Source organism: Neocloeon triangulifer, unplaced genomic scaffold (assembly GCF_031216515.1).
Source record: "Neocloeon triangulifer isolate White Clay Creek 2 clone unplaced genomic scaffold, ASM3121651v1 ptg000008l, whole genome shotgun sequence".
Taxonomy (NCBI): domain Eukaryota; kingdom Metazoa; phylum Arthropoda; class Insecta; order Ephemeroptera; family Baetidae; genus Neocloeon; species Neocloeon triangulifer.
Window position 1 is genome coordinate 1,072,683 of NW_026775550.1, and position 14,089 is coordinate 1,086,771.

A 14,089-nucleotide genomic window follows, 5' to 3' on the forward strand; every position below is an offset into this window, starting at 1 on the left:
TGGCAGCAGCAGAAGAAGAAGAAGTGGTGCGGAGAGCCAGCCTGGCGCTCCTCGCTCTCGGTGGTGCGGTGCGGCGGAGAAGAGCAGCAAGAAGAATGAAGGCACGGCTCGGTGATATACACGCCCGGGTATTATCATAATGGGCGAGAGGAACCGCCGAGATTAAGACTCTCCACGGGGATTTCTTCATTTTAACACCGAGTTTCGCTCTCGAGATGAAATGCTGCGGAAAGTTGAATTGCGAAGGTTAAATGAATTGCGCAAAAGGAGGAAACTGTTGCGCTGCTCAAAATTTATTATTGGTTTAGCCACGGCTCTCTTTTAATCCTGCTCTCAACATGCTTTTCCAGGAAAAATTACAATATAATTGAAAGAATGAATAGTTTGAAAAAAAAAAAATGCCAGAAATAGTCCCAACTCAAAAAATAAGTCTTATTGAAGCAAAAAAGAGCATTTTTGTGTTTTCAGTTTTTTTAAGTTTTACAAATAACATGATATTTTTTTATGTTTTTCTAACATTTGCTGCCGTAATGATTGTAAAAAGACAAGATAATTATTAAATAATAACTCTTTTAAATAATGACTAGAAAATTAAATGAAAATTGTAGAAACTTTACTGCAGAAAATAAAATTAGGAAGAATAATTAAGTTTAACAATTGAAATTTTTAAAAATAGCAACTAGATTATTTAAATAAGTCCTTTTTTAACTAATAATTAATAAGTATATAGAAGTTTTAATATTAGTTTGATATATTTTGAATCGGTTTGAAATAATTAGAAAATAGGAAATCTATAACAAATGGAAAAAAATTATATATTGCCACTTTAAAATTTTGCTCTAAAATGTCCAATTTTGACATAAAATAAACTAAATTTTACATTTTCAGGATTTGTTTATACCGTTTAATGTAAATTTCATCTCAAACATGCATAAAGAAAATAATTCTCACGCCATATTTTGCAATTTCATTTTGAAATTGTTTAATTTTTTTGAAAACAAAGAACTAAGACTTTTCACTTACTTTAGAATGTATAATTTGAGTTGCCTATCCGTAGCAAATCTCAAAGTATAAACCTGCTGATTTTAAACAACAATTGATTAAAACGGCTACCAAAGATTTCATTCGACCGAATCGGGGCGCGGTTAAAGGTCTCTTGTGCACACACATATTATACTTTCTAAAAAGACCGTGGGCGTAGACGCTCGATTCTCGATTTTGGCAGCATTAATTACTCCACATTAGGCATGCAGACAAATTCGGTTCACCTCCAGATTCCTTTCTCCGCAAGTCCGCCGCGCCGCAATAATTACCGCGCCTACATATAATTATTTGAATTTCCAGGCGCATAAAATACAAAAAGTGATCTGATTAATCGCTCCTCAAAAACGGTTCGATTTTAATTAGGAATAACCTTCCAATGTGAGATATTATTCGAGTGGGCGTTGAACATGTGTAAAATTTAATAAAACACTCGCTTCCCCACACAGACACACACTCACAAGGCTGCTCCGAGAGAGTTAATAGTTAATATGGAAAGCGGTGGCTTGCTTGCGTATCAGCAAATTTCTTGGCTGCGCTGGCGGGAGCTCCTCCTTCGCATGTGTGTGCGTACCATACACTTTCACATCATTACTTTATTAAGCAAAACTAATTAACTCGCTCGCAGATTAATGACAAGAAGAGTTAACTCCGGCACTCTCCGCCTAATAATGCGAAGCAGCCGAAAAGCGCGGTGCAGAGCGAACTGCGCCGAGGTTAATTATTAATTAATCTCGGCGCGCGAGACGCGATTGATTCAATCAGCAGCGCCGAATTTCGCGAGGACCATTCGGAAATCACGCGTTGCTCGGCCATAATTATCTTTTAATTGCGGCCGCAGATTTTCACAACATTAATTCCTTTACATCTCAGCACGTTTAATTAATGGCGGCCGCCGCCAAAAAAAGAAGTTATAAATTCGCGAGCGAGAGAAAAACATAATCATAATCAGCTGCCACTTGTGTGTTCCGTGTACTTAGACAATAATTAGACGAAAAAATGTAATTCCGCCATTAAAAATCCATCAGCGACGGTAATGAGAATTTCACACAAATTTCGCCAGTTTCTTATATTCCGCCTCCGCAGATGATGCTCTTTAATTTCGCCGCACTGATTGTACTTTGGGAATTTTCGGCGCCGATCAAACTGGAGAACCGCTATCAAGGAATCTTACTTATTTTTCGCATTAGCTCGAGCGCAGGGATCTCGTTCTCTTCTCTCTGGAGTAGTAATTAGAACAAGTTCTTTCCAAGGCAAGGTGGAAACATTTACGAGCGCGGGGAGGCTCATTCTGACTTTAATTAAACGATTTAATAACGATTGCTCTCCTCCCGCTGACAAGAGGCGAAGGAGGGGGCAGATTAAAAACAATAATCTCCATCGCCAAATAATATTACGCGCGCTCTCGTCGTGATGATTAAAACGTGTGTTGAGACCGAATACGAGAGTCTCTTCATAAACGGGCGGTGCAAAATTACGACTTCAGAAAGTATTACGTGCACACACATCACAGATATTCTTGATTTAATCTGCTTACCTCGTGGCAAATTGCGGAAAGCTGTTGGGCGCCCTGCTGGAATTAAGAGGAAACGCGATGAGTGATTAGCACTTTGCTGTCGAGTGCACCGCGCTCGTTATTCTTTGACGCGGTCCAACAGAAAATTCTTAATAATATGAATAAAGCAGCACACCTGCCCGGCCTGTCAAGTTCAAATATTCTGCCATCAACCTACTGTCCGTCAAAGTTTCGTTAAAACAAACAAATACTTTTACAAATGTAAACATTCGGACTCGTTTCTTATTTTAAGATACTCTATGATGCATGACCATTAGTATTATCAATAAAAATTTTATTTAAATTTAACTTAATCAGCATATGCAGACCAATAAGAATTGTTTATTTTATATTACATAATGTAACTGGACCTGGAAACGGGAAATTACTGAATTATTTATATAAGTATCCACGTTTTTTTAAACTAAAAGTAAAAATTGCATGAGATACAACTGTTGCAATTCTATCAGTTTAAAACTAAGATTGAATTATTAAAAAAGGCAAATAATTTAAAAATTTAATATTTAAACATAAAAATGTTTAATTTTATTAAACAATACTTTATAAAGGAAGTAGATTTTTATTTCATTAAATTATATTTTTTAAACATTAAATAATGCTAAAACTTATCTTGGCATAGCATGAAACCTGAACAATTAAATTATTGTGCTTGTGATTGAAGATGCAGATAAGTGCAACAGGCTAAAAAAAAGGCTGCTTAAAAGCTCAATTTTTTTTTACATGGCTCCAGCTGTATCGGTTTAAATTTCAAAATTGTATTTTCTTAGCAAGTTATAGTATGATTTAGATGCTTTGGAAATAAATTCCAAAAAATAATTTCAATTGTTCAGAAATTAAATTGCATTCTGATACCTTGATTATAAATTAATTAATTAGAGTAAATTTCAATTAAATGTACGTGTTCGGTTGATTAAGAATGAAATTGAACAAAACCAGTTTGTGCTGATTTGGCAAATCTTCAAATTCCTTTCCGACTTGGTTTGGAAAATCTCAAACGAAATGGTGAATTTCGCACTCTTTTGCAAGCACTATTTTTAAACCAGCAGAAAGCAGCGACAGCATTTTCGCTAATAGGCAAAAATTATGACGGCGCGCAGTTGCTAATTGAATCATAACAATTTGGCCGGTCCTCTCTCTCCGTACATAATGTGTCAGGCTTTGCTTTTCACCGAGCCGGGTCGAGTCTCTGCTTGGCATTTTTGGCCTGGCAAAACGGCCGGTCCTGTTGCGTAGAGATATTAAAACCACTCGGCGGTTTTTGGTCAGTGGCTGCACTATAAAGAGAATGGCAGCAATTATCGCCGCCGTGCACGGCGCCTCCCACACTTTGTGCGCCGCCAAAGGTGAGTTTTGATTGTTGGCGGCGGCGGCTGCTGCCGGGGAAAAATTCCCTGCAAAAATAATTACGAACGCGCACCCCCTAAATGAGCTTCCGCACACGATGTTATGTAATATAGGAGGGTAATAATGGGGTGCGGTGCGTGATTTTGATGGTCTTTCTCTCTCATGAGTGTCTCTCCACTTCAATAGAAAATAATACAGAGAATTCCTTATTTTACGCTCCATTTGAAAACCAAATCATGCAACGAAGTCAGAAATTGTTAGATTAAATGCAGAAAAATTTATGCAAAAAAATTAAGAAATATACTGCATTTTAAGCTCAAGTGTTCAGATAATTTGACAATGTCATAATTCCACTTATGAAACATTCTTTAATTTGTTAACAATCAAGTCTTTTTTTATAAATTTGCTGAGATATTTGCTATCGAATTATCAATTTGGCAGCCTTTGTTCATGAAACAAAATGCGGTAGATTTAAATAAACCAAATCAATTTAAAATTAAGGTTTAGTAAAATATAAAAAATAGAAAATAAATAAAATCTAAAATTCCTTTATTTTTATTTTTAATTAATTTGTTTAGAGCTGGTCTGAATTTAGTATTTTTTTCTTAATGGGTTGTGAGGTTTTCAATCATTTTATTTTTGCACAGTTTTCTTGATTTCCTCTTGAAAATATGAATCCCCGCTCAAATCTCGAATTAAAGATAAATTGAATAAAAAAAACCATTTTAACTTTATATATTTTTTAATAAATTTTTTATATCTTTTAAGTAAATTCTTTAGTTTGTAGGGGTTTGTATGCCAACAGTTCATTCGCTTTTGTTTGGTGTTTGACCAAGGATGAGTGTCTAGTGAAAGTAAACTTATCCTCAAACAAGTATATATTTGCCAACTTCTTTTTCGCTTCCATTGTAAATCTAAGCATATTTTTTTTCTCCAAGAAGGATTTTCCCAAGTCGAGAGCGACAAACGAGCGGGGCGAAATTTTATGAAAAATCGAGCGCAGGGTCGGGGACCGCTTTGGGGCTGCCACGTGATGCGGCTGTTTATATTTTATTCCCAGTAGGCGAGTCTAAGAAAATAGATGATGGACTTTGGTTAGCAAAAGTGGACGGACCGACGCACCCCTCGAGGTCTCTCCCGGCCAAGTGAGTAAGATATATTTCTGCGAGATGCACAAATCTCCCCGGCAGGCTCGTCTCCAGAGGGTGCAGAGGTGACTTTCTCTCTGCAATCTCATTTCCCTCTGTTTTTGAAAGTTCAATCATCTGAGCAGGCGGACGAGAGGCCTTCTTTTTCCTGAATATATAATATTCACAGAGAGCCACCGGAATTGCCGCCCTCGCTTTCTTTTCGGTCAAGCGCGGGGGATGATTCGCTTTTGAGCCGGCGCAGATTTTTTTCTTGATAAATTATGCGCCGAAATCCTGACGAGGGTTCCCAGATTGCCAGATTTGAGTTACAGGTGCTGCAATATAGGGGACTCGGTGTTGATTTTCAGAAATGATAAATATTTTCTTTTTGAGCAAAAATTCTGCTTTGGAAAAATTCTCCATCACATCTGATCAATTCAAAACGTATTAAGAAATTATTGGGAGTTCTTAAATTTATTAATGGCGTGGATTATAATGAATAAAACTCCAGCTCTGTCCATCCAGTTTTTAAACCCGTGGTGAGGTTAACAGTATTAATTGAATTAATATTGATTGATTAAATTTCTTAATTGATTTAACTCTGGCTGAGATTCTTGTGCATCAATTTATATCACAAGTTTCAAAACTCTCTGATTTTAAATATAATATAATATTTTTCCAAACAGAAAATTATTATGAAAACGCTACTAAAATTTGGTTTCAATATTCATTACCATTACTTTTTTTTCTCATTCCAATCAATTTTCAAACATATTTATCTGCCAATAAAATTACCTCTCACAATCAGACTCTCAGGGAAAAAAATAACTGCGTGGTATTTGTAGTTGTATTAGTTGTTTAGATTTGTGCGACGCCCTGGCTGCTTGTCATGATTTCTATTTTTTCGTGTCATACACCATACAATTTTGTCTCTCACTTTTTTTAATGAAATTAACCTGTTTGCTGCTTTGCTTCGATGCTGTTTGTTTATTAAAATGCAATTAGAGGATGTACGCAATCTACCTCGCGAATCTTAATGCGAATTTAATTAATGTCTTTCAAATCGCAAATGAATAATGAGGCACACACACAATCGTATAACAAAAAAGGGCCCCACTTGTTCATTTCTTCTTCCATTAATTATTCCGTCAAGCCAGAAATGGCAGCCGCGCAACATATTTATACATCGCAAATTTGTAGAGGGGAAAGTGCAATTCAAGATAAGCATTTCAGAGCGTAATGAGTGCAATTTCCAGGAAAATACTCGAGCTTGTCTGTATAATTAGAAAAAAAAGTACGAGCAGACTAATTATTTTAACATTAATTCTCTCTTCGAGCAAAAAGTTTCCGGGCCTGCAAATCATTGCTTTTCATGAAAGTTGGATCACTAAAAGTTAAGCCATTGAAAGGCGAGCCGGAATAATTCTTGATAAAAATTCCGTATATTAATCCTCCGTTCAGCACAACAAAGGCGGCGGTGAAAATACTCCGCTTTTTTCTCCGATTTTTTTTTTATTCAATACTATAAATAATAAATTATTGCCCAATTTAATATAAAAAAGGGCATATAAAGGGGTCGAGCAGGCGAGGTGCTTTTGTGTGTGTTTTTTCATTCAATGAGCAGTTTAGCGCGCGCAGTTTGCGGGTATTTGCCCACCTTTTGAATGCTCATACACTCTCTTCCACTTCTTTTTTCCCCTCGTATATTTGCATCGCATCATTTATGGGAATAAAAAAAAAAAGTTGAAAGCAGTTGAAAACAAAAAGGTCCAACACGAATAAATTCAGCAACACACACGGCGTGTGCGGTTTAAAAATTATACTCGAACACAAATACACACAAACGTATTTCTCATTCCTCTGGCCGCCTTTGATAAGGGAAAATTAATGTACATAATATCAGCAAGTAGCCTCCGCGAGTAAAGGATTAATCCTGCCACATAAAGCACGGCGCAATAATAATTTTACACGCGCCGCTCGCCCGTGTACGTCCCTCCTTTTGGCGTCTCTCACTAATATTTCATGGTTTTAATCCGGCCGTTTATATATTTACAGCTGCGAAATGAGTGCAGCAGGCGAAGTATAATTTATTAAATTTTAACGCGGAAAAAGCTGAGCTTTCTGTGCTCCCTGCGCGTGTGTGTGGGCAGTGTTTGCTTTTGCTTTTGTGGCGTTATTTATTGGGCAAATTGTTGAATGCAAATTGCAAAATCTCCTCTCCGCTGCGCCGTGTGCAAGAATTATGCTCACGTAATACCAAACTGTGAAATGCCGTGGAATTGCCAGCTCAAATGACGTTTGAATGAAGGAAAACTAAATCTTAATTTCAGGCTACAACATTTGATCATTTTCACAAGCCAATTTTTTATCACATATATTTGATATATATATTATTTTTTAATTATTTACTTTATACTTGGTTTAATTTCCATTATATACATTTGTTATATTTGTTTGAAGTGAAACATAAATTATATTTCGTTAGTAAACCTACGGAGAAGAAAGGAAGCAAAATTTTTCTTTATGATGAAGAATGTAATATGAGGATTACTTAAATTTATATATTATAAAATTCGAAAAATCCAATATTAATTATAAATCAAGCTAACAGATTTTTCTAAAAATATATCTATATTTTCGTAGTAAAATTAATTTTAACAATTGAAAATAGTAAATTAAATATATATGGCAAAAAAAATTAATAATAACTAATTTAGTTTAAAATAAAAATATTTAATAAAATATAAAGTAAATATTTTACATTATTAATTTACCAAATGAATTTTTGGCTACTTTTCCTAATGAAATATCTACAAATGCAATTTGAGCTGCTTCTTTTTCTCCACATTTTCGGGTGTCGTTTTCGCCACGTCTTTTTCTCTCCCCGCAACTCCTCGGGATATCCGCTCGCTGTGCATTAATTGGCATCGAGTTTCGGTGGCCGAGCGGCTCTGATCAGCGCGGGAGGAAGCTGCGGATCTCGATGATGAATTCGCCGCCGCCGCGCATTGGGAAAGATGATGAATATAATTATATTTATGGGTGGCGTACACGCCAGATTAGAGCAATTAATCACGACGGGGAAAGAGAGTTTGCCGGCGAGCTCTCGAAAAAACAGTCATTATATATCATTATGAGCAACAGCTGCTGTTAATCTCGGTAATTTTGATTCGCAAAATATATAATTAGCCCGCGCGACTTACTCGGCCCAAGTTTATAAATAAATGCTCGCGAGCCACCCCCATAATTCAAGTCGTCAGTCTGCTCTCTGTGCGCGCATAATATCATCTCTTCTCGTGCTAAATTAAAAATATCCCCCGCGCTTCTTCTTCTTCTTCCAACTAAGTAAGATGTGTATAAATGCGCCTCTCTGTCTCTCTCTCTCTCCAGCTCAGTAATATATATTTTTGAATCCAAACTTGATGAGTAATGCCTCCATTAGGGCCGCGCATAATCGCACATCCTGCACGGTTTTAGCGCAAGAGAAAGAGGGCGGCAGGAAATTTTATTCAGATAATGATTTGGCTTGATGAGTTTCATTCAGATAATTTTTCATCCCCACCCCCGCGCCGCTCACGCAGAAGGAAATTGCTCCCAGCTTCAGATGTCAAACTTTTCAAAACATATTACATGAGATGTAATATTTCTCTCCATAAGGAATATAATAAGAAGGCAAACTTTGATATGAGCAGCAATAATGGCTTTTAAATAATTGTGATTTTGAGAGGATTTGATCGAAATATATAAATTACATAATATATATGTTTTACTATTAAAATTGCCGCCAAATTAGCGATTTAAGAGTTAAAATATTTTTAAAGTATAGAAAATGCTGATTTTTAGCATCATTTAATTTCCCACCATTCCAAAGATTGTTAAATTTTACAAAAATATATTGGAAACATTTTTCCAGAAAATATGTAAAAATTGAAATACAGCCTATTTTTCATTTAAGTTGACATTTGAGATTATAAAAAATTTATTTTACAAGAAATTTCTTATTGAAAGTTTTTAAATTTCAAATCAAGTATAGATCTGTAAATCTGATAACAATAATTGGTTCCTTTGAAAAACATAAATTTACAAAATGTTAGTTCACCTGGAATGAAAATCAATCCACAATATTGATGCCCTAAATCATCCTTGAATTTAATAATAATTATAATAAATATGGCAATTTATTGATAGCAATTATCAAGTTTCCATTACCAATTGCTTATTTCCATAAAATATGAGATTATTTTCTTCAAGTATTTTTTTAAACCTGATGTATTTGGTTATTTAATAAATGCCCACCATTTTCCTTACAGATTATAATAAACAAAGTATTTATTTTAACGATTTAAACTAAATTTTCAAGTCTCGTAGATGAAAAATAATTGTATTTTTAGTGGCTACTTTATTATCGTTTTCTTTGGTCCACGGAGAAGCACTAGGGGGTCACGTATATGATGTGTAATTATCCCCCGCGTTATACTTTGTTGCTTTCTCTCTCTCGTGGTAAGATTTCATTTATTTCGCTCGGCAAGGGGGAATTTCCGCTTGACTCGCACGCGCGCACGGTAATGGAAATAATTATTTTGCGCCCGGCCAGCCAAGGAGGGAGGTCATTTGACGGCGCTGACGACATTATTCCTAATCGATAAGCACTTCATGTGAGTGTAATGTGGTCCAAGCAGAGAGAAAGAGAGATGGACGCTGCGAGCAGATAGACACACACACAGGCCGAACTGGACCCTTATAATCATTTTACGTCGGCCGGTGGGGGCGAAATTAATAAGTTTGTGATCAAAGAAATTCGATACACGTTCACTAGGCTCCGCACCGTTGTATACATGCTCGAGAGGAATAATGAAAAGGCCTGGGCGTAATTATCGTGGTCCGAACTCATTATTAATTGAGTTGAGAATCTTCGATTGCTGGGTTTTGCAGCGCCAGGCTCTCATAATTGCGCCCATAAATTAGATTGTTTGACTTTCGAAGAGAGAGAGAATGATATGTTTGGTAATTGCGATGAGAACGCTCAGTTTAGGAAATATACATACATACAAAAAGAATCATGAAAGTTACAGGTCTTGGTGTTTAAGTAAATGTTTATAGAAGGAGTTTTTTATTAACTTTTTTATATTAAAAACTAAAAACTGATTAGCGAAACTTTGACTTTTTATGAAAGGAACTTATTAATTGATGCAAATTTATAGTTTGACAATTCTTATCATTTATTCTTCAATTCTGCAGGTTCGATATTTGATTATAACTAATTAATTTCTATTAAATTCACAATAAAAATTTGATATTTTTTTTTTCAAAGAATTCCCCACTTTATTTTTGGTTTTCCACTTGAACAAAAGGGCAACAATACAACCACGTACCTCAAATCTATTATTTTTATTTCACTGAAAATGATCAGGTTAAAAAAAAATAGAAGCGGAATCAGCAAAATCATGTAAGCTTATTTGATTTTTCATTAAGAAAACGTTTATTAATTGAACTTTTCTCGCTGATTGTGAATGTTTTAACATGGAGAAATCATTAAGAATTAAGAGCTTGTGTAAGTTTTGAGCTCTGCCATACCCATTTTCGTGGGACAACATTTAAATAGCATTATTTAAAAGAGCAATTAATAATAATTATAAATTTATAGTTATCTCTTTGCCAAAAATAGATCTTTAATTATGATATAATTTTCTAATTTTTACCTCAACCACTTTGACGTTTTACTTTAAAGAAGAAATTTAATTTAACTTCACAACAAGGATAAAATTTTCACGTTAGTCCCTTCTCAATTTATGCGTATTTTTCTTAAACGTTATTCAATTCTGACATAATCTTTAGGTACTTTATTGTAAGTAATATTTACTTTTTATTCTTCTCAAAAACATTGAAATAATTTATTCGTACTAATATAACCATAAATTTGCATCCCGCTGAAACTAAAAACAGAGCAAGTATTTTAATTAAATTTCTTGAAACTGCTTTAAATTAATTATATCCGCGCAGAAGTTAGGGCCTGTTGCCAGATTTGAGGACCGGTCAGCGCCGAGCGGTCAATTTGCAAGCATAATTCGGAGGCACTACTTGTGCTAATTACGCCGTCGGCATCGGCAAACTGGAATCGCAAGTAGTGTGTGTGCTAAAATCATTTCCTGTCCCCGGCAGCCTGCGCGAAAAGCAACCCCAAATTACTCACAGCAGCCGGCACATCAAATCTGGTCGTCGGCAGCGTGCAGAGTGGCCTCCCCGCTCCTCTCGGTGGGTGGTCGGTTTTTGCCGCCGAACAATTAAAATAATTACGTCCTTGGCTTTTTATCTCGGCAGCATAATGAAACGCGAGCACCGCTAGCTGCGTGCGACGTAATTTATAAATGCGAACGCGGAGAGAGCAGAAAATTCACCCACCCACCTCTCTCTCTACCTCACAGTCCGTGCTGGGTCCGTTCGGAGTGGCTAAAGCAAGCAAACCCGGCGGCCGGTAATGAGCGGGCCTCTGTAATTAGGCCATGCGGTAATGATGATGACTTATAATGATGTGTTGCCAACATTTTCTACATGACAAATGCCCCACCACCCGGCCAGCGGCTACTTTTTGCGCCATTCATTTATAATGACGCCGCCGCAAAGCAGCCTCTGTGTGAATTTCCACTGTTTATATAAATTTGCACGCGAGCCGCATTAATTCATTACTCTCCTTTAAATATCTGCATGCACGGCGAGCAGATAGATAGTCATTTCCCGCGGGACACTTGCGATTTTTCATTCCCATAAGCGATAAAAGAAGTAGTGGCTTGTTGACAGCGGTTTCGATAGACGTTTGCGGTTTCCGGGCGCCATGCTCATTATTTCATGTCGATTCGCGGAATTACCGTCGCAATTGAAAAGCGTGGGAAATGAAAATGAGCGTCGGGATTCCATGGAAAATACTTGTTGAAGGGAAAAATTAATGATGGAAATTTTTCGAAAATTGATTATTTTATTTTTCTTTAAAATCTAAGAAATTAAATTAATCAGCATTTTTTTTTTTAAATTATATTGTTTCGTTTCATTTTCTTTGAAATTTAGTTGTATTATAAAATTTGAAGATGAAGGTGAATTTTAATTTTGTTGAGATGATTTTCCACTTCAATATCTATGAACGTTTGGAAGAGAATATTATCATTTGTGAAATAAAGCGATGTAAATAAACGATTTGATAAGTACTAATAAATAAATAAATTGAGGTTTAATTTGTTGTGTAAATTTAATAAAAAAATTTAAAAAAAAAGGATATTTCGCTGGAAAGAGAGAGAAACAAGTTCCCAGTTAATTATTCCTGTAATTCAGCATACGTTATTGCTTTCAACGTAATTTTAATATCCTGTTTTTAATAAGTTTGAAAAATATGATGCATTTTGAATCAGGAATAAAATTAATAATTGTTTCCATAACATTTTTAGCTGAAAAAAAATCAAATAGTCAAAGTTCTTTATTTACCAAGCAATTTACGCTTCGCAACTGTAAATTTCCAGGAAAAAAATTAATATATAATTTATTTTTGCCCAATCTATCACCGATTTCAATTGATAATTCAACTATGAATTTCAAAATTTTCCACTTTTTTTGCTTTGTAAGATTTTTTTATTAAAATTTATCAAAACATAACTAAGGTTCAAGAGTTCAACGTGAGGTTCTCGACCCGCTACACTCACTAAAGTTTTCGCAGAACCGCGTGTGTGCATAATCGCGGCAAAAGCACTTTGAATTTCAAATGAAAATTACGAGGCCGCGCGCGCACGTTTTGCGGACTGATTAAAAATCGGCGACGCGGCTCTCTGCAGAAAAATTATTATTTATTTCCGCTTTGGCATTGCGAACACGCACCATTAAAAATGCGCGTCGGGGTGGACCAGAGTCGGCGACTCTGCCGCGTTTAGAAAAATGAGACTTGAATATTTAATGTGTATTTTTTTTATATATATTTTGCAAGGGATGAAAAATGCCGCTGGATTTTATGCACATAAATTTATGGGGCCGTGTAGTCATCATTTTTGGTCACTTTCATCCCCCGTAATTTATTCACGTTCGCACAAAGCGCCTCTGCGGTACACGCACGCATCCGAGTTGAGGCCTTTCTCTCTCATTTATTTTATTTCCCCATTATGATACAAAAAATGAGCGCACTCTCTAAAACTGCCCATCACTTTTATCAGCGGTGGAAAAATTATTATATTTTTATCCACGTTTCGACTGAAACTAAGGGGTGGCATTAGGGCGAGGGAAAGGATGTGAGCGTTTCGCATTATTCATTCTTTCTCTCTCTCTATAATTTTTTTTACGCAGCCGTAAAATAAATCATCATTATTAGTGTCCAGCGCGCGACGACGAGAGCTTGTGTTTGGCGCTCGGCGAGGGAGAAGAGCAGAATTTTGGACGGGACAGGTTGTAATTTTTAACTCGGCGATATTACAATGAGGGTGCTGGGCAGCGAGCGGAAGCTTTTGCTTTTTGCAATTTCCATTCGCATGTCGTGCGTCGTCTGCGAATTTGCGCGCCGCTAATTGGATTCATCGTCATGAAAAATTTGCCGAAATTGATGGTCACATCAACATTTCAATTCTTGTTCCTCGCGTTTTCAGCCGCTCGTGCGTGCGCACGTGTGTACTCAGGCCGATGATAAAAATGTGCGATTCCCTGTCAAAATTGAAAAATGTTGCTGCTTTTCAAGATAAAAATGTTATAATGGGTGCGTTTTGAAGTTAATAGAAGATGCAGTTGTAAAACTAATTTTACTAGAAATAAAAACGATTTAACAATCTATAACTTAATTATTTCAAAATATATAAATGTTTTTTATGTATTTTATTTGTTTTTTTTTTTAATTATTTTTAATTTTTTTTTAAAACATATTTAGTGCAATTAACTATTATTTGTATTGTCTATTCTTCATAAATCATGTCAACTGAAAAGGAAAAGAAGTAAAAAGTTTTAATTCAATAAATATTAACTATCTCCTCAATCCAAT

The 14,089-nt window shown here is 35.7% G+C and overlaps 1 protein-coding gene across 1 annotated transcript in view; it reads right to left on the reverse strand.

Annotated features, from left to right (window-relative positions):
- The window catches only part of LOC132194857 (POU domain, class 6, transcription factor 2), a 102,978-nt gene that overhangs the window by 48,243 nt on the left and 40,646 nt on the right, over window positions 1-14,089 (reverse strand). Inside the window, exon 3 of the mRNA XM_059616421.1 lies at window positions 2,579-2,614. Coding sequence (XP_059472404.1) covers window positions 2,579-2,614 — 36 coding nt within the window. The remainder of the gene's footprint in view (window positions 1-2,578; window positions 2,615-14,089) is intronic.